General features: G+C 44.2%; 2 protein-coding genes across 5 annotated transcripts in view; one reads left to right on the top strand and one right to left on the bottom strand.

Moving 5' to 3' along the window:
* The window catches only part of plbd2 (phospholipase B domain containing 2), a 51,858-nt gene extending 40,023 nt beyond the window's left edge, over positions 1–11,835 (bottom strand). The window contains exons 1-3 of one of the 2 annotated variants that reach the window (XM_068055121.1): positions 11,460–11,835; positions 3,279–3,372; positions 543–701 (exon numbers count right to left, since the gene is read on the bottom strand). In XM_068055121.1, coding sequence (XP_067911222.1) covers positions 543–701; positions 3,279–3,372; positions 11,460–11,749 — 543 coding nt within the window. In that variant the 5' untranslated portion in view covers positions 11,750–11,835. Of the gene's footprint in view, positions 1–542; positions 702–3,278; positions 3,373–9,126; positions 9,210–11,459 lie in introns of those variants that run through there. The other variant, XM_068055122.1, reaches the window with a different exon arrangement.
* Positions 11,722–27,619, top strand: part of slc8b1 (solute carrier family 8 member B1) — a 35,268-nt gene continuing 19,370 nt past the window's right edge. The window contains exons 1-6 of one of the 3 annotated variants that reach the window (XM_068055119.1): positions 11,773–11,788; positions 11,825–12,598; positions 13,341–13,560; positions 19,891–20,043; positions 26,425–26,477; positions 27,011–27,069. In XM_068055119.1, coding sequence (XP_067911220.1) covers positions 13,357–13,560; positions 19,891–20,043; positions 26,425–26,477; positions 27,011–27,069 — 469 coding nt within the window. In that variant the 5' untranslated portion in view covers positions 11,773–11,788; positions 11,825–12,598; positions 13,341–13,356. Of the gene's footprint in view, positions 12,599–12,856; positions 12,961–13,340; positions 13,561–19,890; positions 20,044–26,424; positions 26,478–27,010; positions 27,070–27,619 lie in introns of those variants that run through there. The other 2 variants (XM_068055118.1, XM_068055120.1) reach the window with 2 other exon arrangements.

Here is a 27,619-nt window from a genome sequence, read left to right as displayed (position 1 = left end):
TATTCTGCCATTTCTGCCAACGAGATGTTACCTTGGGAGCACGAGACGACCATCTAGCCTGTTCTGCCATTCAATGCGGTCATGGCTGATCTGCAACCTATCTTCATATACCCACCTTTGCCCCATATCCCTCAATATCTTTGAGTGACAAAAATCTATCAATCTCAAATTTAAAATTTACAATTGATCTAGCATCAATTGCCATTTGAGGAAGAGCTTCTACATTTCCAAGAAAGTATGAACAAATAAATTAGTCAACTGATAAATTTGATTGCAACTGTGACCAGTGCATTGGTACTGAATTGTCATTCAGCAGTCAGCAGGTGTAACACTGCATCACACAATTGTTGTCCCACACTGTTTAAACATCCAGTCCACAACAGCAATTAGCAAAATGAACAGCAATGGATTCTCTACAAACATGTAGTTTTGCAGAGGTTTACTGTAGATATATGTATTTATTATATTAAAAGAATGTACTGGCCAATTGCGTTTAATTTTGATGACTTATAATGCCCTTTAGTGCTCGCACTGAATCTTACCTGATGCCAGTATGCTTCATCCCCATAGCTGGCCAGCTGATCTTCTATCCACGCCAGATTGGTCTCAATATAATTTTTAAGCTTCTCACAGTAGGCAGTCTGATATTTGAAGGGACCACAGTAGTGAGATATCGTGTTCATCCAATGCATATAAATATACTTGAAAAACATTAAAACCAAAGATTAAAATGTGACAGGAAAAAAATCTGAGCTGCTCTTAATTCAACACCTCAAACTGCTCCCACTGTCATGATTAAACCAGTAAGCAGTCTTACATCACCATCGCACTGTACCATGCAAATTACAGTCTGCATACTTAAGTATAGAAGGATAAAATCTATTGCTGAAACCCATGATGTTGCCGCAGTTCTAATAGATATTGTAAGAAACTGCCAGAAATCCAATGTTACATTTCACTGAAATCATACTGTTAATACTGTGGTGCAGCCCTCCTTTAAATTAAGCAATTTAAAAAAAGCAGTTGTAATGGAAAATGTACTTGAACCTGCGTCAGAGGCAAAAAAGAAACAGTTGACTGCTTGGGACGTTTTACTATGTTAAAGGCACTATATAAATGCAAGTTGTTGTTAATATACCCATGTTTCATTTGGTTACAAGAAGGTTAATACTTAGTGAGCAAGCCAGGATATTTCCATTTTAGCCATGAGGACAGTGTGATGCACTTCACAGATCAAGAATATTAATTATATCTAAAACCTTTCCAACTAAATTGCATGAAATATCATAACATTATACCTGCATTTTTTTTTTTGTGCAGGGCATAAAGTTTGTGTTAGGGCAGATACCCAGGAGCAGAATAGAATATAGCAAGTCTCAGGAAATAAGAGATGCCTGCACTATTTTTTTGATGAGAGAAGGTAATTGCATTTTTATTTAAATATTCGTTAACAGGATGTGGGCATCACTGGCAAGGCCAGCAATTATTGCCCATTCTTAATCATCCTTGAGAAGGTGGTGGTGGTGAACTACCTTCTTGAACTACTGCAGTCCATGTGGTGTAGGTACACCCACAATGCTGTTATGGAGAGTTTTCCTGGATTTTGTCCCAGTGACAGTGAAGGAATGGTGATACATTTCCAAGTCAGGATGATGTGTGAGTTGGAGGGGAACACTCAGGTGGTGGTGTTCCCATGCTCCTGCTGCCCTTGTTCTTCTACGTGGTAGAGGTTGCGGTTTGGAAGGTGCTGTCGAAGGAGCCTATAATCTAGCCCAACTGTACTACTTCAGGATCACTGTCTTTAAACTATCAACATTTTATCAGCCAAACCCCAATACTGACATTTTTATATCAGCAACTGAATTTATAAACAGGTATCTGGTGTTGAAGCTAAAATGGCACATTCACCTTCCACCTATACAACTGAGGTTCAAATCCTGTTGAGTATGTGCATTCTGAAGCATCACAACCAAGCGGCATTCCCAGAAAGATTTGGGAAACACAGATTTTGCACATTTCCCAGAGCACTCTGACAATTGACCCAGTGAGTAATAATACATTTAAATTATCTCACATAGAAGTTTTTACCATTGGAGGGAAGTCTACTTGTAGAAGCAGTCTACTATGGTAGTTCAAAAAATATAATTTGGGTATGCCCATACACTGCCAAACTGAAATGAAAGAATAGATACAGAAGAAGGGGAGGGGAATTAAAATGTTGAAGTTAATCCAAAAAGCTTTAGTTTTTAAGCAGATGTTTAAACTGGAGTCACTTTCCTATTAAAAATGCAAATGTTTTCTTTTCATGCCAATTTTGTCCTCTCCTGAAGGGATTAACTTCTTGCTGGGATACTGTGCAATGGGGCATCATTCACAGTTCACATACAAGTCTCAACAGTAATGTCAGCTGAGTATTTGACTGTCATATGACAATTGAACTGGATCCTGTCCTCACACCAATGTCACATTTAGATCAACTGAAGTGCCGCTACCACCATCTAGGCTGAAATTAGCAAATCAGAAGCTACTGAGAATCAAACCGGGAAGTCTGTTTCTTAATAGCTAAAACAAGACTAAGGTTTCAGGTTATAATGATTCCACATCTCCTTTATCATAAACTGAATAATTGGTGGTGCTCTCACAATGCTGAGAAGGTTCTGCGCTCCAGTCCCATTATGATTTGAGCACATAACCAATGCAATACTGAGAATGTGTTGCATTGTCAGAGGTGCTGTCTTTTAGATGAGATATTAATTCAAGGCGCAATGGAATCACACCTAAGCAAGGCCAATGACTTTCAGAAAAGAAAGTGGGATGGGATGTGATGTGGTTGTGGGGGAAAAGGTTTGAGGGAGTAAATGAATTAATGATTTGATTACAGTTGGTCACCTAGTTTTCAACTGTGCACACTAATTGTTGACTTGCGTCTGTATGGAAAGATGAAGGCTTTCTACACACTAAATATCAGCTTTCAAAAACACATATTTTTATGAAAATGGTGCAAAACTTCTCATTTCAGAGTGTTTCTTGGGATAAACAAATTGTAATGTGAATTAAAATCTTTATTTTGCATTCTTAATGTGCAGAAATAAGACCACACAGTACTATATCACTTCTGCTATTTCAAATACATTGGCCTATTAATCAATCCTTGGCCATTAAACTTGCTTGTTAACCAGAAAAAAACACATTGAACCCAAACAGATTTTTAAAAACTCCCTTCCTCATCGCCAGTGACGAAGAATCAATCTCAGAGAAAAGTAACAAGTAAAATTTACCGATTTTGTGACTGCAGCCTCCACCACTCCTGCAGCATAAGCCTGTATACTGTCATTGTATGTTCCATTTGTAGTGAGGTCAAGGTAGGACCAGCTACAAAGGGCACAAAAATTGGAAATTAATTAGGATTTAAAAGCAATTTAGGATTAGAATTAGCACTCATAAAAACACTGGACAAAGTTAAAACCTCAGCATTCTCTAAGAAAAATTGCAGTGATTTAAGTTGCATTATGATCAGAACTAAATTAATTAAAGGGACAGAAGTTTACATGAATTATGACCTTTGGGTAATTAGATCTCATTCTTCCAGAATATCAATCCCGCTGTCTTCCCACTATAGACTTTAACCACTGTTCGAAAAGGCAGACAGAAAGTTTCATCTCCTATATCCTTGAAAGAGCTAGCACCAGCATGATGGGCTGAACAGTCTCCTTCTAAGGTGTAAGATTCTATGATAATGCTCTAAATATGTTTGATCAAGATCCTGCAGCTGTAAGTTCACATTGTAATTTAAATAAACATTCCTTCACTGAAAATAAATATTGCACATACCAATTTTCTAGACCATAAAGACCCAAAATGAAAATCTACAATCAGGTTTGAGCTCTCCACCCATGACATAACAACACTGAAGTATAATTTTGAAATCACCAGATCAAGTGAAGAAGAAATAACGTCAGTCTCCCTTTTAAAATGTACTCATTTGACATTTACTATTTTATTTGGGGACGGTAGCATTGTGGTAATGTTGCTGGGCTAGTAATCCAGAGGCCCAGGCTCATGCTCCGGAGATACAAGTTCAAATCTCACCATGGCAGCTGGAGGAATTTAAATTCAATTAATAAATCTGGAACAAAATGCTGGTCTCATTAATAATGATCATGAAGCTACTGAATTGTCGTAGAAAGCCATCTTGTTCATTAATGTCCTTCAGGGGAGGAAATCTGCTATCTATACCTGGTCTGGCCTACATGTGACCCCAGAATCATACCAATGTGGTTGACTTTTAACTGCCCTCTGCAACGGCCTAGCAAGCCACTCATGTGTAGGCAGCTCATCATTACCTACTCAAGGGCAAATCGGGATGGGCAATAACTGCTGGCCTTGCCAGCAACACTCAATTCCCAAGAACGAATGAACAAAATTTAAATTCTTTATACTTAAAACATAAGAACAAAGAACAGTACAGCACAGCGACAGGACATTCGGCCCTCCAAGCCTGCGCCGATCTTGATGCCTGCCTAAACTAACACCTTCTGCACTTCCGGGGCCCTCTATTCCCTTCCTATTCATATATTTGTCAAGATGTCTCTTAAACGTTGCTATCGTATCTGCTTCCACCGCCTCCCCTGGCAGCAGTTCCAGGCACTCACCACCCTCTGTGTAAAGAACTTGCCTCGCACATCCTCTCTAAACTTTGCCCCTCACACCTTAAACCTATGTCCCCCTAGTAACTGACTCTTCCACCCTGGGAAAAAGCTTCTGACTATCCACTCTGTCCATGCCACTCATAACTTTGTAAACCTCTATCATGTCGCCCCTCCACCTCCGTCGTTCCAGTGAAAACAATCTGAGTTTTTCCAACCTCTCCTCATAGCTAATGCCCTCCAGACCAGGCAACATCCTGGTAAACCTCCTCTGTACCCTCTCCAAAGCCTCCACGTCCTTCTGATAGTGTGGCGACCAGAATTGCACGCAATATTCTAAGTGTGGCCTAACTAAGGTTCTGTACAGCTGCAACATGACTTGCCAATTTTTATACTCTATGCCCCGACCGATGAAGGCAAGCATGCCGTATGCCTTCTTGACTACCTTATCCACCTGCGTTGCAACTTTCAGTGACCTGTGGACCTGTACACCCAGATCTCTCTGCCTATAAATGAATAGACACAGCGTACTTTTCAAGGTGGAACTAACATGAAGGCCTGATATCATATCGCATTCACAAGTGAGTCGTGTCACTAAAATAGCTAACATTCCTCAATGTCAACGATCTATCAAACCTTCCTGACCTGGAAATATACTGCCATTCCTTCACAGTCACTGTGTTGAAATCCTGGAACTCACTACCTAACAGCACCGTGGGTGTACCTACAGCACACAGACTGCAGCAGCTTAAGAGGTGGCTCACCACCACCGTCTCAAGGGCAATAAATGCCAGACTTGCCAGCGACACCCACATCCCACAAACAAAAAAACTACTTTCAGTAACTCTAGTGCACAATACTGGTCTTCAGCCCACAAAGGAGTTGTACTGTAATTCACTGTTCAAAACTAATAATCATGAGTACAAACTCCTTTTTTCATCAGGAAGCACTAATAGAAAAAAAAAAATTCTCCTCATTTTAATGCACAATATAAATATACCGCATGTTGCCTACCTTTGGTTCTACAGCAATTCTCTATCAAAGGAAATGAAATGGAAGCCCTGCATAAGGGTTTTGTTAAGGTGCCACATTAGATATTTGTTGGTAAAATTAAAACACTCAGTATCAAAGCCAGCAAGCATAGTTGGTTAAAAGCCAGGAAAAAGCAAATAGTACCAAATAATGATTTTTAGACTTAATGGATATAAAAAGTGGTGCCCCACCCCCCCCAGGAGACATTTTGGTACTTCAGATAACAGGTGTTTCACTCATTCTTCTGAAATACTAAAGCTTTTATAGCATTCAGCTGTATTTTTTAAATAATCAGTGCCCTGGTCTCAACCTTCTAACTACTAACATTGTGTAAACAAATATTTCCTGGCATCATTCCTAAGATCTCCCTTCTCAACTCTGTTCCACTGCCCTCTTGTCTCTGAATGTACTGTTCTGAGTTTACTTTTTCTACCTCATTAAGTATCTTGCATATCTACAAGACTGAGATATTTCCAAGTTACATAGCCCTAGCTCATTGATGCTCGTCATAGCTTATCCTTCAACGCCATACATCAGCCTCATTGCTTCCTTCAGAACTGCCTCGAAGCTGGATGTTCCACATGGCATGGGAATTAGAAAGGCACACAATAGTCCAGTTCTGTCTGCTCCAAGCATTAGCATGTCTTCTAGGAATTCAAACTCCGTTGATATGGCAACTGGAAACCATAAAAGTCATAATAGCACAGTAGGCGGCCATTCAGCCCATCGAGTCCATGCCAGCTCTCTGTAGAGCAATCCAGTCAGTCCTGTTCCACCACTCTATCCCTGTATCCTTGCAAGTTTATTTCCAAGTACCCATCCAATTTCCTTTTTAAATGGCTGATCGTCTCCACTTCCAGCTCATAGGCAGCATGTTCCAGGTCATGACCCATCATTGTGTAAAAAAGTAGTTCTTCCTCACATCCCTCCCATATCTCTTGCCCAAAACCTTAAATCCATGTCCCCTAGTTCTTGTACCATCAGCTAATGGGAACAGCTTTTGTCCACGTTTTCTAAGCCAGTCATAATCTTGTACACCTCTATCAGATCTCCCCTCAACCTGCTTGCTCCAAGGAGAACAACCACAGCTTCTTCATCCTAACCTTGTAGCTAAATTCCCTCATCTCTGGAACCATTCTGGTAAATCTCCTCTGCGCCCTCTTAGGGACCTTCACATATTTCCTAAAATGTGGTGACCCGAACTGGACGCAGCATCCTGGCTGCAAATGTCTGCCCTATCACCAAAACTGCCGACCTCCACCTCCATAGCATCATCTGTCTCTGACCCTGCCTCAGCTCATCTGCTGCTGAAACCCTCTGTTTGTTACCTTTGTTACCTCTTGACCTGACTGTTTCAGTGCTTTCCTGGTCAGCCTATTTTCCACCCTCCATAAACTTAAGCTCATCCAAACCTCTGGTACCCATATCCTACCTCGCACCAAGACCCGCTCACCCATCACTCCTGTGCTTGCTGACCAACACGGGCTCCCAGTCCAGCAATGCCTTGATTTTAAAATTCTCATCCTTGTTTTCAAGCTCCTCCATGGTCTCATCCCTCTCTATCTCCATGGCCTCCTTCAGTCCTACGGTCCTCTGAGAACTCTGCACTGCTCCAATTCTGGCCTCTTGCATATCCCTGATTTTAATTGCCCCACCACTGGCTGCCATGCCTTCAGCTGCCTAGGCGCTAAGTTCTGTAATTTCCTTCTAACCCACTCTAGCTCTCTCTCCTCCTTTAAGACGCTCTTTAAAACCTACCTATTCAACCAAGCTTTTGGTTACCTGACCCAATAAATTATGTGGGGCGGGGTCAAATTTTATTTGATTAATGCTTGTGAAGTGCCTTGGGACATTTTACTATGTTAAAGCTGCTATATAAATGCAAATTATTGTTGCTATCTCACACAAAATGTGGACATTTGAGGACAACTAAAACTACCATATTCCTTTCAACTTCCTCTGTGGCAAATTCTAACCCACCTGTGAAATACATGTAGCACCTAGGTTTAAACAAAAGAATGCATGCATCATGCCAAAGCATGTCAAAGTACTTCACAGTAGATTACTTTTGAAGTAGTGTTAGCAAACCAGCAGCCATTCGGCATCAGCAACATCTGACGAACAGCATTAAGAATAAATAAACCAATGCTATTAGAAAGCTGAATGTAAACAGAGGACGGTTTACTAGGAGAATTACTTTGCACCTCTTCAAATAGTATCATAGAAACATTAACATCCACCTGAACCACTGGAACTGACAACGTAGCACTCCCACAGTAGAACACTGTAATCAATGAGTGGAGCAATTGCATTTATCTTGTGTCTTTCATAACATGAAGTACTTTTGGGGTGTAGTCACTGTTGTAATGGAGGGAAATGAGGCAGCCAGTTTGTATAAAGCAACATTTCACAAAAAGCAATGAAATAACGATTAGATTATCTGTGTTTTTTTGTGATTGCAGTTGAGGGATAAATATCGGCAAGGATGGCCGAAAGATCTCCCGTGTTCTTGTTTGAATCGTGCTGTGGGAGCTCTTTTATGCCCACAAGTGTCAGCCTAGATTCTGCACCGAGATCTCTGGAGTGGGACTGGAACCCACAAACTTCTGACTCTGAGGCAAGATTATGAGCACTAAGCCATGGCTGACATCAAACACCTTTACTTGGGATTGAAATCTACAACTTTCAAACTCAGGGCCAGGACGTTACCAACTGAGCTATGTCAAATATAGCAAATGCCTCGATGGTTAAATGAAACACATAATATACCATGAAAGCTAGGAAAGGCATAGATTTAAGATAATCCTGGGCATCAAGGGAATTAGATGTTCATCTGGAGGGTGCTGATGGCACCAGGTGGGAGAGAGGGGCTTAACTAAGATTGCTCAGTACCCACGGCTATGAGGGAACCGGTTAGGATTCCTGAGATTGATCACGATCTCTTCAACCCAGTGGAAAATGTGCACCATGCAAACGTTGGGCAAGAACATTATCAGGTCAACCACAGTTCATTTGACCCTTACCCTCAGTTACATAGTGTTAACTCTCACCAGGCACACACATGAAGAATGGCCTCTTGGGTCAAGTATCAGAGGGTTGTTAGAAAAAACATCTTTCAACCCCATATGGTGAACATCACATTTCCACATGGATAAGATACCTTAAAAAAATTTCACGTTCAGTCTGGTGACCAGGTTGTCAGTTGGAGATAAAGTAAATGGTGCTAGAGCCGAAAGGTTATTAAACTGCTGAAAGAACACTGGGATAGCTCAATGTTGGTTAAAGGCAACGCGCCGCCTCTTTGAGGCGCTTCCCAATTGACGACATTTCTAAGAAAGCTGCAGCCAATTTGTAAATAATAAAAGGCAAAATACCAATGCAAAAAATACACAATTTCTGTCCTCAGAGTGATTCAGTACACTACTGGGACAAGCTGAGCAATACCCACCACTCCTCAGGGCTCAGGTCTCTCCACCTTAAGGGCCCCAATCCCCTCCGGCCAGGTACTCCCATCCGCAAACCCCTCTGGGCCCCAGTTCCACCCCTCACCCTCAGAACCACAGCAACCCCCCCCGCCCCCCCCCCATTTCCCCCTTCACTCCGCCCCCCCCCCCCCCCCCCGTTTCCCCCTTCACTCCGCCCCAGGGCCCTAATTTACAAACCACCCCCACCCGCCACCACCAGATAAGGGCACCGGTTTCCCCCCATCCCCTCAGAGTAACTGTCGCCCCCTGCCCCCCCTCCCTCAGGGCCCCAGTTCTTCCATCCCCCCTCCTCCTCCTCTTCCTCAGGGCCCCGGTTCTCTCACCGCCCCCCTCTCCCTCAGGGCCCCTGTTCTCACCGCCCCCCCCCCTTCCTCTCCCTCAGCGCCCCGCTTCTCTCACCCCCCACCTCTCCTCTCCCCCAGGGCCCCCTTCCCTTCTCCTCCCCTCCCCTCCCCCAGGGCCCCGGTTCCCTTCCCCTCCCCTCCCTTCTCCCCCCACCCCTCTCCCCCAGGGCCCCGGTTCTCTCCACCCATTCCTCCTTCCTCCTCCTCCGGTTCTCTCTAACACCCCCCCTCTCTGTCAGGACCCTGCTTCTCTCCCCCTCCCTCCTCCCCCCCCACGGCCCCACTCCCTTCACTCCCCCCCCCACCCCTCCCTTCTCTTCCCCCCCCCCCTCACCCATCTCCTCCTCCTCAAGGCCCCGGTTCTCTCCCCACCCTCCTCCTCAAGGCCCCGGTTCTCTCCCCACCCTCCCCCCCTCCTCCTCAAGGCCCCGGTTCTCTCCCCACCCCCACCCCCCCCCATCCTCCTCAAGGCCCCGGTTCTCTCCCCACCCCCCCCCCCCCCCATCCTCCTCAAGGCCCCGGTTCTCCCCACCCGCCCATCCTCCTCAAGGCCCCGGTTCTCCCCACCCGCCCATCCTCCTCAAGGCCCCGGTTCTCTACCCACCCCCCCCCATCCTCCTCAAGGCCCCGGTTTTCTCCCCACCCCCCTTCCCCCCTCCTCACACCCCTTCCCCCCTCCTCAAGACCCCGGTTCTCTCCCCTCCCACCTCCACAAGGCCCCGGTTCTCTCCCCTTCCCCCGTCCACAAGGCCCCGGTTCTCCCCTCCCACCTCCACAAGGCCCCGGTTCTCTTCCCACCCCCCCCATCCTCAAGGCCCCGGTTCTCTCCCCCCCCCCCCCCCCGCCCCCAATCCTCCTCAAGGCCCCGGTTCTCTCCCCACCCCCCCCCCCCATCCCATCCCCCCCCCCCCATCCTCAAGGCCCCGGTTTTAGATTAGATTAGATTAGAGAAAACCCACGCAGACACAGGGAGAACTTGCAAACTCCACACAGGCAGTACCCAGAATCGAACCTGGGTCCCTGGAGCTGTGAGGATGCGGCGCTAACCACTGCGCCACTGTGCCGCCCCTCCCGTTCTCTCCCCTCCCACCTCCACAAGGCCCCGGTTCTCTCCCCACCCCATCCCCCCCATCCTCAAGGCCCCGGTTCTCTCCCCACCCCATCCCCCCCATCCTCAAGGCCCCGGTTTTAGATTAGATTAGATTAGAGATACAGCACTGAAACAGGCCCTTCGGCCCACCGAGTCTGTGCCGACCATCAACCACCCATTTATACTAATCCTACACTAATCCCATATTCCTACCAAACATCCCCACCTGTCCCTATATTTCCCTACCACCTACCTATACTAGTGACAATTTATAATGGTCAATTTACCTACCAACCTGCAAATCTTTTGGCTTGTGGGAGGAAACCGGAGCACCCGGAGAAAACCCACGCAGACACAGGGAGAACTTGCAAACTCCACACAGGCAGTACCCAGAATCGAACCTGGGTCCCTGGAGCTGTGAGGATGCGGTGCTAACCACTGCGCCACTGTGCCGCCCCTCCCGTTCTCTCCCCTCCCACCTCCACAAGGCCCCGGTCCTCTCCCCACCCCCCTTCCCTCCTCAAGGCCCCGGTTCTCTCCCCTCCCACCTCAAGGCCCCGGTTCTCTCCCCTCCCACCTCCTCAGGGCCCCGGTTCTCTCCCCACCCCCCTTCCCTCCTCAAGGCCCCGGTTCTCTCCCCTCCCACCTCCTCAAGGCCCCGGTTCTCTCCCCTCCCACCTCCTCAGGGCCCCGGTTCTCTCCCCTCCCACCTCCTCAGGGCCCCGGTTCTCTCCCCTCCCACCTCCTCAGGGCCCCGGTTCTCTCCCCTCCCACCTCCTCAGGGCCCCGGTTCTCTCCCCTCCCACCTCCTCAGGGCCCCGGTTCTCTCTCCCCTCCTCTCCCCCAGGGCCCGGTCACCCACCCGGTTGTTTTGATCCTGTCTGTGAAGTTCGCCCACGCAATCCCATCGCTCCGCAGCCCCGGCACCACCTTGAGCCGCCCGCTGTGTTCATCCAACAGCACCGAGCGGTGCAGCTCCGGGGTGGCCGCGCCGCTCACCACCTCCAGTAGCGGCAGGAGGAGGAGGAGGAGGCTGAGGGCGGGAGCCGGGCTCCGGAAGACGCTCGGGGCCGGGGCCGTCGCCATGTCTCCCGCCGCGATCACATGATCGGCGCTCCAGCTGAGCGACTGCAGAGAGACAGAGACAGTCATCCAGGCATGGAGTGAGCAGCCTGTGTACCCAAACCAGTGTGCAGCCAGTCACCCTGTGTATCCAAACCAGTGCGGCGCAGCCAGTCACCCTGTGTACCCAAACCAGTGTGCAGCCAGTCACCCTGTGTACCCAAACCAGTGTGCAGCCAGTCACCCTGTGTACCCAAACCAGTGCGGAGCAGCCAGTCGGTGTGGAGCAGCCAGTCACCCTGTGTACCCAAACCAGTGTGCAGCCAGTCACCCTGTGTACCCAAACCAGTGTGCAGCCAGTCACCCTGTGTACCCAAACCAGTGCGGAGCAGCCAGTCGGTGTGGAGCAGCCAGTCACCCTGTGTACCCAAACCAGTGTGCAGCCAGTCACCCTGTGTACCCAAACCAGTGCGGAGCAGCCAGTCGGTGTGGAGCAGCCAGTCACCCTGTGTACCCAAACCAGTGCGGAGCAGCCAGTCGGTGTGGAGCAGCCAGTCACCCTGTGTACCCAAACCAGTGTGCAGCCAGTCACCCTGTGTACCTAAACCAGTGTGCAGCCAGTCTCCCTGTGTACCCAAACCAGTGTGCAGCCAGTCACCCTGTGTACCCAAACCAGTGCGGAGCAGCCAGTCGGTGTGGAGCAGCCAGTCACCCTGTGTACCCAAACCAGTGTGCAGCCAGTCACCCTGTGTACCCAAACCAGTGCGGAGCAGCCAGTCGGTGTGGAGCAGCCAGTCACCCTGTGTACCCAAACCAGTGCGGAGCAGCCAGTCACCCTGTGTACCCAAACCAGTGCGGAGCAGCCAGTCACCCTGTGTACCCAAACCAGTGCGGAGCAGCCAGTCACCCTGTGTATCTAAATCAACATGCAGTCACTCGGTGCGTTGCATTAGCTGATATAATGCGACGTTTTAATCGTATGTTTTTGTAGCGCAAAAGTTAATTGAAAAATCCAATGAACTGATGATTAAAGTGACATGACCGTCTTTAAATGTGGGTCTGTTGCAATGACAATAACTGTAGTTAATAAAGCGACACTTTACTGTGTCTGCTTCAGTGGGAGATGTTTTCATGTTTAACGTGGACACACAGATGAGGGGAGATTGAGCCAGTCTGCCCCTGATCTAGTTGTGTTAATTGGAGCAGAACTTCTTTAAATAGGGGAGGGAGCGTAGTAATGATATAGTTTGGACATGAGCTGGTAGTAGGGGTTGTACAAGTCTATTGGGCTGTTAGCTGAAGTAAGCGCTTTTCAGCAAGGGTTATATTATGTATTTTGAAAGCTGGGTGAAGGGGGTATTGGCTTTGAAATATGTCGATGGCGTAAACACTTGAGTTGTTTTTTCTCGACGCATTTTTTTTTGTATTTATTTCCTGGTACACACGTTTGGGGCATAACAGATCTGTGGGTTGCATTTTCTCCCCTTATTCTCAGCTGGGACCAATTTTGTTTTTCAGAAACTAGTTAATACGTACTAATGTAAACTTTTTTTTCCAGAAGTTGGGTTCTGCTACGATAACCAGTTTTCTTGACCGACTTTCTAACTTTTTTTTTAAGTTAGTAAACACCGAGCAGTAATAAAGTTTAAAGTACATTGACCCTTCTCTATTTCTTCTCTAGATACCGAGCTATAGTCATGATAGCTGGGGATGCGGCTGTGAGTTATTCTCTTTTGCTCTGGACTATTACGTGTATTGTAGCTGAGTCACAGACGGCGGCTGAGTCACATATCTTTGGGAGTGTTGAAGGAAAAAGTGACCCTTGCTCTTCTAAAAGTGGTGTTCTTAATGGAAGTTCATTTAATCTCCTGTTTGAAGGAGGGAGCGATAATACTGTGGAGGTACTTTGTTTTTATAATGTAGTTTCACATCCGATACATATCGTGACCTGAAACAATTGTTTTTTGATTCAATAGTATTCTATGAAATTACAAGTTTTTCCACCTTTTTTGTGATTATCATTTTCGATGAACTTGTAAGAAATGGGATTTATTTCTTAAGTTGCTTGGTGCTTCACGTATCTCCTCTGAACTACTTCAATCAGGTTTCTGCCAGTGCCTCACCACTGAAATGGTTATAATCAAAATCGCAAATGCCTTCCTTTGTGACTGGTGTATTTTTTTTCTCCCCCACTACAATGTTTATGATGGATGACACTGTCCTGTGCCACCAACTCTTGCCCACTGCCAAATTCAGGGAGACTGCTTTCTCTTGATTCCAATTTTGGCCAAAGCCAAAAGGCCATTCAGGGATTGCCTTCCCAAGCTGACATCACTGTCTATGGACCTGCACACCACCACCCACCCCCCGCCCCCCCCCCCCCCCCCCCCAATAATCAATCTTTGACTGTGGACATGCTGCCCCTTGGTAATATGATTGGAATAAATGGGATCTGTTTCCAAATGATTACTGATGAAATACCCAGCTCTAACTCTATCTCTTGCAACACATCCACTGCCTTTGTGCTGTTAAGTCTTGTGGTAGGACTTCTGCAGTAAGACATTTTAATTTTTTCCTATGCTGATTTTGAACCCAGATTCAAAAGTTATGTAATAGTAAAATACTTTAGATGCTGGAAGTCTGGAAAAAAAAAACAAGAAATGCTCCCGTTAATGTTTCAGGTATGTGACCCTTCATCAGAACTGGCAGATATTAGAAATATAAAAGCTTTTAAGCAAGTGGGAGTGGGGCAAGAAATAACAAGAGAAGGTTTTGATAGGCCAGAGGATCGCAGAGAATAACTGACCAAAAGGTTATGGAATAAAGGCAAATGGTATGTTAATGGTGTGCTGAAAGACAAAGCGTTAGTACAGAGAGGGTGTGAATAGACTGTAAAGCACAAAGCACTCCCAGCACAAATGTTTAAAAATAAGTGGGTAGGCACAATAGAAGTAAACTAACCAAATAAAGAAAAAATATCTGAACATAAAAATGGGGGCCTGTCATGCTCTGAAATTATTGAACTCTATGTTCAGTCCAGCAGGCTTGTTATGTGCTGCACTTATTTTAAACAGATGACTGTTTTAATTCCCTGCACCCATTTGAAACAATGTGTACTTTTGGGGTGTTGGATAAACAATACTTTAAGAAATTAATTAATCAAGCTAACTTTGGTTAAATTTTTTTTTAAATTTCTGTGCTTTTAACTTCTGCTATGGATCTAACTTTTTTTCTGATGTATGATGTGATGTATAAACAAAAAAGCTACTCTTCCCTAGGTAAGGGAATCAGGTCTGTGCTAAATACCAAAGGTTTTGCTTTTATATCAGCCAATATTGTTTTGTGAAAGGGAAATAATGTTTGACAGATTTGCTAGAGTTCTTTGAGGATATAACAAGCAGAGTTGATAAAGGGGAACTGGTAGATGTAGTGTATTTAGATTTCCAGAAGGCATTCGATAAGGTGCCACATAAAAGATTATTGCTCATGGTATTAGGGGTAATGTATTAGCATGGATTGAAGATTGGTTCTATCTCAGAAGACAGTCAGGATTAATGGGCCTTTTTCTGGTTGGAAAGACGTAACTAGTGGAGTGCCACAAGGATCAGTCCCTACGGCCTCAATTATTTATTGTCTCTATATTAATGACTTGGGGGCAGAGTGTAATATATCCAAATTTGCTGACCACAAAAATAGGCGGGAGGGCATGTGATGAGTATATAAGGAATCGATAGGTTGAGTGTGGGCAAAAACTTGGCAGACGGAGTTTAATGTAGGAAAGTGTGAGGTCATGCACTTTGGTAGGAAGAATCTAAAGGCAGACTATTGTGTAAATGGAGAGGGATTTCAAAAAGTGCAGCACAGAGGGATCTGGGTGTTCTTGTGCATGAAACAGTTAGCATGCAGGTACAGCAAGTAATTAAGAAGGCAAATAGAATGTTGGCCTTTATTGCTAGAGGGTTAGAGTTTAAAAATAGAGAAGTCTTGTTACAACTGTACAGGGTGTTGGTGAGGTTGCACCTGGAGTATGTGTACAGTTTTGGTCCCTGTATTGAAGAGTGGATATACTAGCATTGGAGGCAGCTCAAGAGATTCACTAGGCTGATTCCTGGGATGAAGGGGTTGACCTATCAAGAAAGGCTAAACAGGTTAGACCTTTATTCATTAGAGTTTAGAAGTATGAGGGGTGATCTTATTGAAACGTACAAGATTCTGAGGGGACTTGACAGGGTAGATCTTGAAGATGTTTCCACTAGTGGGGGAGTCTAACTCGGGGGTATAATTACAGAATGAGGGAACACTCATATTTAAAACTGAGATGTGAAAGAATTTCTTAAAGGGTAGTGAATTTCTGGAATTTGCATTCCCCAGAGAGTTGTGAAGGCTAGGTCACAAAGTATTTAAAGAGGAGGTAGATAACCCTCAACTCTCCGATATTTCAAAAGTATGAGGAGCTGGTACGAAAGAGGAGTTGAAGTCTAGGGCAGATCAGCTGTGATCTTCTTGAATGGTGGGGCAGGCTTGAGGGGCAGAATGGACTACTCCTGCTCCTATTTCTTGCATTCTTGTGTTCTTACATCTTTCATCAAAATGGCTGTGAAGTACCTTGGGACAATGGAATATGGTCACTGTTGTAAAACAGGAAGCAAGACGGCTAGCTCCTACAAGTAGTGACAATGACCAGAAATTTTTTTTCTGCTGGTTAAGGGATAATTATTGGCTAAGGCACAAGGGAGACCACCCTACTCTTCAAATAGTGTTGCTTTTTAATGCCCATCCAAGAGGGAAAATGGGCCTTGATTTAATGTCTCCTCTGAAAGAAGGCACTTCCAACAGTGTATCACCTCAGTGCTGCACTGAATTTCTTTTTCTCCTCCCTGAAAAAATGTGATACCTCCACTGATTTCCTCTGGCTCTCTCGCTACTGCTGAAAGGAGAAAAAGCATTTGCAAAGGTGCCAACCAGTTCGAACAATGTCAACCTGCCCAGGCAGTGACTGAGTGCAAACAGTGGCAGGATTGCTCGGAAATTCAAGCATCCCATTCACTCGCCTCCCCAAACGCCACTTTCCCCACCCATGGTAGAGTGTGAATCTAGAATTGGACTAGTCAGTCACCTAATGACTCTCAATCCTGGAATGGAGGGGGAAAAAAAGTCATCCCCGGTTCCTGAGGGACTGCCTAAGCTGACTGCACTGAAGCATTGGCCTGGATTATGTGTCTAAGTCTTTGAAGTGGAACTTGAACCCATAAATTTGAGAATGCGGTCACTGAGCCAAGACTGGCACATTTTAGCATAAACTTCAACCCCCAGAACACCTACAAGTATTCTTTTAATTTGACGGTAATTTAATAAACTGCCTTGTCTGTGTCTTTGGGGAAAATACTTTTATTAAAACTTAACGCCCCTTGACCTGAGGAAGTTAATCTTTGCATTTTAACCTAAATCAATGCGTATTAATTGATCTGTAATCGAAACGGACAATTCTAAAAATACTCTGGTCACTTGGTATTTCTGGAGAGCAAAAATAGTTGACATTTTGGGTCGATTCCATTTGATCAGAACTGAGAAAATTAGACATTTAAAAGATTTAAGCAAGTGAAAGGGGAGAGGATGGGAGAGCAAAAGAGAAGTCTGTGATAGGGTGGAATATAGGAGTGATTAAATGACAAGTTGGTGGAGCAAGGGAGTGGTAATGGGACAAGTAAAGAAATGAAAGATGTGCCTAGAGGAGGTCTGCATAGCTTCTGTCTGAAAGCAAGTGGGGTGGGGGGAAAAATGCAAGTAAAATTTAAAACCTGCAAACTTGTGGGGAGAGGGAAAAGTTAGCAGAGGCTACGGTCTGAAATTGTTGAATTCTGATTCTGGAAGGTTGTAAAGTGTCTAATCAAAACATGAGTTGCTGTTCCACAAGTTTACATTTGAGCTTCTTTGGAACACATCAGGAGGCTGATAAGTCAGTGTGATCATACATTTTAATTCTGCATGTTATGATCAACTTCCAGTCGCCTTTTGCAGACTGAACGGGGGTATCCTGTAAAGTGGTTACCCAGTCTGCATTTGGTCATCTCAATGTGGAGCAGACTGCACTGGGCAGCAAATACAGTACACTAAATTGAAAGAAATGCACATTGCTGGCTGTCTCTAGATGAGAGGATGACTAGGGTCACTGGTCTTTTGTCCATTCTATGACCAGTGGAGCAATACTAGTAAGCTGGTATAGATCATCCATGTTGGTAAGTTTTCAGGCAGTCAGTAAAACCCTGCAAGTTGTGTTGAGGACAGGAGCCAACTTCTTGGCTTATGAAGTGCTCCCAGATTGGGCAGGTATATTCAACTGTTGAGTAGCACAAGGCAAAGGCAGTTGTTTGTAACAGTGTCTGGTCAGTTAGCCAGGTTCTTTTTTGAGATGTTTCTACCACCTTTGCCATTTACTTTGACATGATCTTTTTGAAGCTTTAGGATGTAATCTAACACTACTCCACGGTATACTGGCTTAAAGTTGTGTGCCAGTGTTCTCCCCTACCAATGTATGTTCATTTCCTGCTTTGCATCTCTATTCCCAAGATGGAAAGAATTGGTCTGTCTTTTCAGAGTTGGCCTGCAGATGATTGCATTGCAGCTGGTTTGCTCAGCTAGTGCCATCACCAAGGGACTTCTCTACTACATTGAAGGATTGGTCCTGAGATGTAATCCTTCCCTTGGATGGTGAGAAGGTGAAAGGGCAGGTGTTGCATTTCCTGCACTTGCATGGAAAGGTGCTATGGGAGGGGCTAATTGAGTAGTGGACCAGGGTATCGGGAAGGGAATGGTCCCTTTGGAATGCTGGAAGGGCAGATGTGTTTGTGGCATCACACTGGATGTGGCGGCATTAGTGTAGAATGATCCATTGAATATGGAGGGTGGAAGGTGAAGACAAGGGGGACACTATCATCATTCTGGGTGGGAGGGGAAAGGGGTGAGAACAGAAGTGTGGGAAATTGGACGGACCCTGCCCGACACAGTGGGAGAATATTTTGAGGGGGAGAAAGGAAGACCTATTGGGAGCACTGCTATGGAAGGCTTCATCATCAGAACCGATTGTAATGGGGAGAAGGAGAAACTAGGAGGATGAGATGGAGTCATTGCAGGATGTATAGCAGGGGAAGCTGTGGGAGTTAGTGGGCCTAAAGTGAATATTCGTTCATAGCATAGTCCCAAAAATGGAGACCGAAGGGAAGCATTAGAGACTGACAATCTGGTGGAAGTTGGAAGCAGTGTTTGAAATTTTCCAGTTCAAGGTGAGCAGGAAACTGCACCAATATATTCATTAATGTACTGGGGAAAAAGGTGAGGGAGTGGGTTCTGAGTAGGGCTGGAACAAGGAATGTTCTACATATCCCATCAAGCTGGGATGCTGGTGCCCCTAGCAAACCTTTTTTATATTTGGGGGAGGTGGGTAGAGTTACAGAAGTTGCTCCATGTGAGCACCAGTTCAGCCAGGTGGAGGAGGATGGGGAAGAAATGGAGCCCTCCAGCTGTCCTGGTGGGGAATGGAGGGGTAGAGAAATTGGAGGAAATGGTTAGGAAATGGAAAACTGTTCGGTGAGGGAGGGTATCCGTCACCACTTCAAGTTGGGATGTGTTGTAGCATATTCATTCTGTATGTGCACACCTCCATTGTTACATTGGCAAGTAGGTTAACATGCTTCTTCCTGGCAGAACTGTCAACCACTACTGTGATTATTGTAAATTATCTTCACTGTCAGTGGTTATGTCCTAAAGTCCGGTTAGAATGAAGTTCTTGTACAGGGTCTGATTACTAAGACTGGGTCAGCTGTCCTTTTTTTTTTATAAATTGGCTCTCCTCCAAAAGCTATATGAACTATAATAGTTTCTATCAGAGGTGATAACTGAAATGTAGCTGACTTTTTTTTTAATAGTGGCTGATCTGAATAAAAATGCCTGATAGTTAAATTTCTCCATTTAAGTTGAATTTCACCCATTGTTCTTTGTACAAACTGCAAAGATTTAATGTTAAAGATTTTGGCAAGGAAATCCACACCAACTACTTTTTTGCCACTCCATATTTAGTTTTAAAGCAAATATCTAATCTAATTGCTTTATGACACTAGTCAAGAAACCAGATGGATTGGTGTAAAGTGCAAGTAAATGGAAGGGATAGGATTTGTTTACATTGTAAACAGAATGCTGCTGAATCAACTAACTATTTCCTTTGCTCTATTTCCTAGTGTCACAATGTAGTACAGCTCAATGGGTCACAGTGGTGTTCATTTGTAAAAACTACTGAAGACTGCAAAATTGACAGTGGCTTTATTGACTACCTCCAGGGGGCCATCTGTGGGTTTCGTCACGATCTGCTGCCATTGGCCATTGTGTTGCATGTAAGTTTTTTTTTAAGCTATTTTAATTGCATTAAGTAAACATTACATCTATCGTCTTGCTGAATTAAGGCAACGCTAGTTGTCACTTCCTCTTTCATTTAAGAACCATATATATCTACACCAAACAATAAGCAATTGAAAATAAGCTAACTTCAGTCTTGTGGTTCTGATCTCTTGCTATCAAACTAAATTAGTACTTTATACCCGGACACTTGGTTGCTTATGATCTTGCGCTTTGGCCTCTGAGAATCCCAAGATGATAACTATTAATTTTTTTTTTGAACCAGAGTTGCACTTGAGTGCTGATTTTTGTAACATTGTTTTGAAAATTGGGACACCTCATCCACTGTGCTAAAAGTCCAGACTGATCAAAGGCTTTGTTTCTTTGTGGGGGGGGTGGGTAGAGTGAGGGGCGAAAGAGACTGCAGGTGTTATCCCTGAGGAACAATGGGTTTCTCCCTCAAGACTTTTTGGTCGTAAAACGAGAAGTCATTGATTCTGAAAATGCAAATGTGCCAAGAAGCTATTAATACCTAGGAACAACGGAAGGCCCAGGTGGCTCTGAAACCAGCCTTCTGGACTTTGCATATTGGAACAGGACAGGAAGCTATTGGCTGAGTCCAGATAAATTTAGCAGATTTTCTGAAGGCAGACTGGCTGGAAGAAAAAAAAACCTGGTTGCAGCCTCAAGGCAAGCTGTAAGAACGGAGCCCAGCAGTTGCAGCCTGACAGCAGGTTTTAAGGAAGACCACCAGCGGTTGCAGCCAAGAGGGGACACCTGTTCTCGAAGTCTGATGCTGTAAAAGGCTAGAAAAACTTGAACCCTGTTGAAGCTTGCAGAGTAGACCAGCAAAATGACCAGGATTCGCTTTATTTACTGCCGTCCAGGTCGGAAATGCTCTGGGAAGTGAACAAAGAGGACATTGATTTTTGAAAAGGTCTGGGAGATCCAACTCATTGCTACTCTGAGGAGTTTAGGACTTTTAATCACTGGATTTTGCCATCAAAAAAGGACTAACCTACAAATGTGAAGTTTTCAAGTATTTTAATAAGTAAGGTACCTTTTTTCTTTGTAATTTTGGGGTATCAGCTACTTGGAAAGCACTATTTGGTTAATGGGGATCTCTCTTTTTAGTTTTAGTTGTCATACAAGTCTTCAAATGAGAATTCCTTATTATGTAATTCTTGTATTTTAACATTGACCATCTCACCCAAGGTTGCAACATGCACTCATTACCTTGCTAGGCCTTCTATCTTGCAGGTGGCCTTGTCCTGCATGAGAATTTGTAGCTCATCATTTAGCAATGTGGTTATTGTCTGCATTTTAGCTAGAGCAGAAAGACTGCCAGGTAGCTTAAAGAATGCTGTGATTCTGATGTAAATCGAATGAGTTACTGCAACTATAGCTTTCTCCTAGAAGGCAAGGAGAATTTTTCTTTTTTAAAAGTATATTGGATAGTTAGATTTTGATTCACCACTTTCAGAAGTGGATTCCCAAACATACACTTTTTGTACACCAGCGGGTGTTAATGACCTGGAACTCACCCACCACCCTTGTAGTGGGAACTGCAACGATCAATCTCTTGAAGAGGAAGTTGGATGGCCACCTGAGAGAAATAGACTTTGAGCTACAGGGATCGAGCTAGGGAGTGGGACTGACCGCATAGCTTTGTAGTGAGCTGGCATGGGTTCTGGGGCTGAATGGCCTCATTCTGTGCCATAAATGACTGACTCTATAACATACCAGATTATTTAAGGCTCACAGGAAAAACTTGAGTGGAGGCTAGGAAATATACCCCATATGTTGGGATTGGAAGCAACCACTGGAATTTTTAGATTGAGAATCCTCCATTAGAAGAAAACTACCTTTTCTGTGCAATTTGAACAAAACAATGCATTTAGATTGCTTTTTATGGAGGTGCCACCTATCTGTTGCCTGAGCTGTGTACAAGGATTTTCCAGCACACCATAAACTGAGTGCCAGCATGTTCTGTAGATAGTACTTTAACTATACAAGTTTGCATAATTTCATCACCCTTTTTTTTTTTAAGAACTTGTAAGAGATGGCTGCTGCTGATTGTCAGTGGAATGTGGATTTTCGCAAAGCTTGCAAATCCATCTTCCTAGTTTGACCTAATAGGAGGCTGAAGTTGGAGTAGAGGTGCTGGGGGAAGTAAGAAACCAGAAAGAGGTTATGAGCTACTCCAGTTTTTTTTTCTAGGAGGGCTGGCTGCAGTTAATGCATGATCAGTGCTGATCCTACCAAGGATGTTTTGGTGAGGTGAAGAATTTGAAAATTGTTTTTTTTTTTTTGCTTTCGATTTTCAATGACAATTGAGCAGTTTCTATAATGGGTGGCCAATCGGCAATGCCAGCTTTTAATTTGCAATTTGAAAATCTCTCCCTATTTTTGCCTTTCTCCAAAGGCACCCTACAATTATCTGGTCTAAATGTAACACTCTAGTTGTAATGTTCATTTTTACAAACTTCCTTTTCTCTCTTTAAATCCTGCCCCTCCAATATTTCTATTAAGTTCCCACTTCTTCCTTGGTAGTTACGCTTTTATTTCTTTTAGTGTCTTAATGCTTCAGTCCAATAGTTGACCATTTATTTTGTTTTCTTTTTTTTTGTATTAATATGCCTTTTTTCAGCCCTGATGAAGGGGTAGTACTTCTGATCACAACAGATGTATGTTTCCAGAATTCAGTTTTTAATCCAACAGTGACTGACCAACTGACATTAATGTTTGCCTTCTGCTACCTCTTTCCTCTGCCCTTGTAGACTTTTAAAGATGGTCATTATTGATGCTGGTCTATATATGTTTACCAGGAAGTGGGGAGGAGAAGTATTGGATTATTCTTGACTATTTCCATCTCTTAATAATAGCATTGGCTGGCAGCCATGGTGACCATACTTATGACCATGTTCGTCTTAAAGCACAATTTGCACAATGGAAGTTCAGGGAAAAAGTCAGTGCATTTATCCTCACTAGTTAATGTGACTAAAATATTCCACAGTGATGTTTCGTTATAACTGACGACTAGTTGAAATACCAATAGTTATGTGGATTGGCCCTTCACAAATGACTTCTTCCAGACATGCTTTCAAAATCATCCCAAGGATATATCAAACACTTGGGTTTTAAGTAACTGTATGCACAATTCCTATCTTTTGCTGCATTGAGTTAGCCCTAATGCATCGGAGAGGAAAAATGGTCCCTAATGCTTTTTTTTTTTCTCGAGCCTATATTGGAAAAAGTTAAACCCAAACCACTTGTACTTGCCTAACATTAACAAGAGGGTCATGTGGCTGGAAGAATGAAGTGACAAAATGCAAGAAACTGTTTGTAGTATTCAGTTTGAATTCAATTAATAAATCTGGAATTAAAAGGCTGGTTTAATAGTGACCAAGAAACCATTGCAATTGTTTTAAAAACCCTTCTGGTTAGTATCCTTTTTCCAAGAAGGAATTTTTGGTCTGGCCTACTTGTGACTCCAGACCCACAGCAATGTGCTTGACTCTGACATGTCCTAGCAAGCCATTCTGTTGTACCAAACTGCTACAAAGTCCAAGAGAAATGAAACCAGCTGGACCACCCAGCACCAACCTAGACCCTGGAAACTAACAGCAGGCCCTGCAAAGTTCTCCTTGCTATCATCTGGGGGCTTGTGCCAAAGTTGGGAGAGCTGTCCCACTGACTAGCCAACAACAGCCTTGCATAGTCATACTGACTGAATCATACCTTGCAGACAATGGCCCAGATATCACCATCCCTGGGTATGGCCTGACTTGTCCCAGCAGTGGTATACAGTCAGAGTTGCCCTGGAAGTCCTCCAGCATTGACTCCAGAACCCCCCAAACAGCTGACAAATCAGCACTTCTCTCTGAATGCCAATTGGAAGAAGCACTGAGGGTAGCAAGGACGCAAAATGTACTCTACTACAATGTCCATCACCCAAGAGTGGCTCAGTAGCACCACCATTGACTAAGCTGGGCAAGTCCTAAAGGGCATAGCTGCTAGACTGGGTGTGCAGCAGGTAGTGAGGGGAAAACCTACTTGACCCCATCCTCTCCATCTACCTGTCACAGATGTATCTGTCCATGAGAGTATTGGTAAGAGTGACCACTGCACAGTCTTTGTGGAGACAGTCCTGTCATCCGAGGGTACCCACCATAGTGTGTGGCACTACCACTACTAAATGGACTAGATTTCAAACCAATCTAGCAACTCCAAACTGGGCATTCATGAGGCACTGTGGGCCATCAGCAGCAGAATTGTATTCAATCACTATCTGTAACCTCATGGCCTGGGATATCCCCACTTTGCCATTACCATCAAGCCACGGGACCAACCCTGGCTCAATGAAGAGTGCAGGAGGGCATGCCAGGAGCAGCACCAGGCATACCTTTTATATATTTAAAAAAAAAAGTCAGCCTATTGAAACTACAACACAGGACTAATTATATGCTAAACAGCTTAGTGCTGCTTCTGCTATCAAAACCAACAGATCAGATCTAAGCTCTGCAGTCCTGCCACATCCAGTCGTGAATGGTGGACAAATTAAACAACTGACGGGAGGAGGCTCCACAAATATCCCCATTCTCCACTAGGAAGCCCAGCACATCAGTGCAAAAGACAAGGCTGAAGCATTTGCATCTATCTTCAACCAGAAGTGTTGAGTGGATGATCCATCTCTGCCTCCTCCTGAGGTCCCCAGCATCACGTGCCAGTCTTCAGCCAACCTGATTCACTCTACATGAAGAAATGGCTGAAGGCACTGGATACTGCAAAGCTTATGGGCCCTGACAACATTCTGGCAATAGTACTGAAGACTTGTGCTCCAGAACTAGCTGTGACCCTAGCCAAGCTGATCCAGTACAGCTACAACACTGGCATTTGCCCAAGTATATCCAGTCCACAAAAAGTAGGACGGTAAGTGGGCAGGTTGGATATGGCCTATCAGTATACTCTCATCAGCGTGATGGGAGGGGCTGTCGACATTGCTATCAAGTGGCACTTACTCAGCAATAACCTGCTCACTGACGCTCTGTTTGGGTTCCACCTGGGCTCCTGCCCTCCTTTCTGCTTTGTCCAAACCTGGACAAAGGAGCAGAACTCCAGAGGTGAGTAAGTGTCCTTGACATCCAGACAGCATTTGTTGAGTATGGTCTCAAGGAGCCCTAGCAAAACTGAAGTCAATAGGAATCTGCAGGGGTGGCGTGGAAAACTCTCCACTAGCTGGAGTCATACCTAACATGAAGTTGGTCAATCATCTCTGCTTCAGGACATCACTGCAGGAGTTCCTCAGGGTAGTTGTCCTGGGCTCAACCATCTTCAGCTGCTTCATCAATGACTTTCCTTCAATCATGTCAGAAGTGGGGATGTTCACTGAACATTGTGCAATTAGTGCCATTCATGACTTTTCAGATACTGAAGCAGCCCATGTCTAGATGCAGCAAGACCTGGACAATATCCAGGCTTGGGCTGATAAGTGGCAAGTAACATTCATGGCATACAACTGCCAGGCAATGATCATCTGAGAATCTAACTATCTCCCCTTGATGACATTCAATGGCACTACCATTGCTGAATCCCCCACAGTCAACATCCTGGGGGTCACCATGCCACAGCCACATAAATGCTGTGGCTAAAAGAGCAGGTCAGAAGCTGGGAATTCTGCAGCAAGCAACTCCTCTCTTCCTGTCTCCCCAATGCCTGTCCATCTACAAGGCACAAGTCAGTAGTGTGGTGGAATACTCTCCACTAGCTTGGATGGGTGCAGCTCCAACAACACGAAGCTTGACACCATCCAGGACAAAGCAGCCTGCTTGATTGGAATCTCATCTACAAACATTTCACTCCCTCCACTACTGACACAGCGGCAGCAGTATGTACATATACAAGATACACTAGCAACCCACCAAGGCTCTTCCGACAGCACCTTCCAAACTTGCGACCTCTATCACCTAGAAGGACAAGGGCAGCAGATGCATGTGACCACCACCTGTAAGTTCTCCTCCAAGCTACACACCATCCTGACTTAGAACTATATTGCCATTCCTTCACTGTCAAAATCCTGGAACTCCCTTCCTAATGGTACAGTAGGTGTACCTACACCCCAAGGACTGCAGCAGTTCATGAAGGCAACTCACCACCACCTCCAGTGCATTGGGCATGGGCAATAAATGCTGTCCTAGCCATCGATGCCCACATCCCTTGAATAACTATTTTTTTAAATTTCTGTCTGGGGGCAATGATTTGGACTTCTGAAATGTTTGACTTGTCATATTGTATAATTTTTAAATGGTGAGTCTGTTTCTAAGACCAAATCATAGAAAAGTGAAGCATTGTAGTATTGACAATGTTTGTTTTATTAACAGGCTATATGGTTATTCTATCTATTCCTATTCCTTGGGACAACTGCTGAAGAATTGTAAGTATACTTATCATTTCAGCTTTTTGTGCACCCCTTTTGTAACTTCTAACACTGCCTCTTGTCCCATCCACTTCCCTAGTTTTTATAAACCAGGTATATAGTGCACATTCGTCAGACCTGGGGTTGCTAGGACTGGGTTTTCACAACTGAAAGCTATTTGATCTGTAATGTTTGTGCTGGCTATTGCTACAATCACTTGCCCTTCCTCTATACCTTCATTAAATTTTGATTTCAGTGTTTAGGCACTTCCCTTTTTAAACTATTATGCATTCTTCTTTTCAATTGCTATTTTAACAACTTCCTGCATTGGAAGAAAATCTTCTGACCCCTTTTTTTTTAAGGAGCTCTTAAATTTATGCTCTATAGTTACTGGTTCATTGACTTGAAGGAAAAATTACCTAATTGTACATTGTTGAAATAGCTCTAACAGATTGTGGGTTCTAATGCTTATGTTTAGTGGCTTCTGATCTTAATACTTTCTGAATACGCTACAGATATTGACTTATTAAATGCTTATTCTTTAATCTTAGTTTTTGTCCTAATCTGACTGCCATCTCTGCAAGCTTAAAGTTATCTCACAATGTGGCAGTATCCTTTTTTGTTCTTAATCACCTGTAAGTACTTGGACATAAAGCTTAGAAATTACTGTTTGATTAGGTGAAAGCTTTGTACACTATTTTACATGTGAATTCATGCCATATTAAAATGGGTATTAACCCACGTGTTCTAGCAGTTAACATTGTTACTATTACCAAAGTAATTTGCTTTTTTTGGCAAACTTCTACATTTTTACTTGTGCAAAATTCAACAAAATATATTTGTAATACAAAAAAATCAAATACTTGCACTTTGCAATTGTGGTTCAGAAAAGTTGGAAGTACTGTAACACATGCCATTATTCAGAATAGCAAATATTGCTTCTATAGTTTTAAAAATTAATGATTAATCTTGCAAAAATAACACTGGTTGTGTGCCCACAAGGCCAAAATGAAAGTTGGACATTATCTGTCCTTTTATACTAACTGCAAATTCAGTCTGATTTTTAGACCATGAAATAGGTCTCTTCCAATAGATTTTCATGTTCACTTTGCTTCCAGTATTACACAATGCAATTTATCGTATTCATGAAGGTTATATAT

Source organism: Heterodontus francisci, chromosome 23 (assembly GCF_036365525.1).
Source record: "Heterodontus francisci isolate sHetFra1 chromosome 23, sHetFra1.hap1, whole genome shotgun sequence".
NCBI classification, from domain to species: Eukaryota; Metazoa; Chordata; class Chondrichthyes; order Heterodontiformes; family Heterodontidae; genus Heterodontus; species Heterodontus francisci.
The sequence above is the reverse complement of the archived record's forward strand: the minus strand, read 5'-3'. Positions and strand labels throughout refer to the sequence as shown.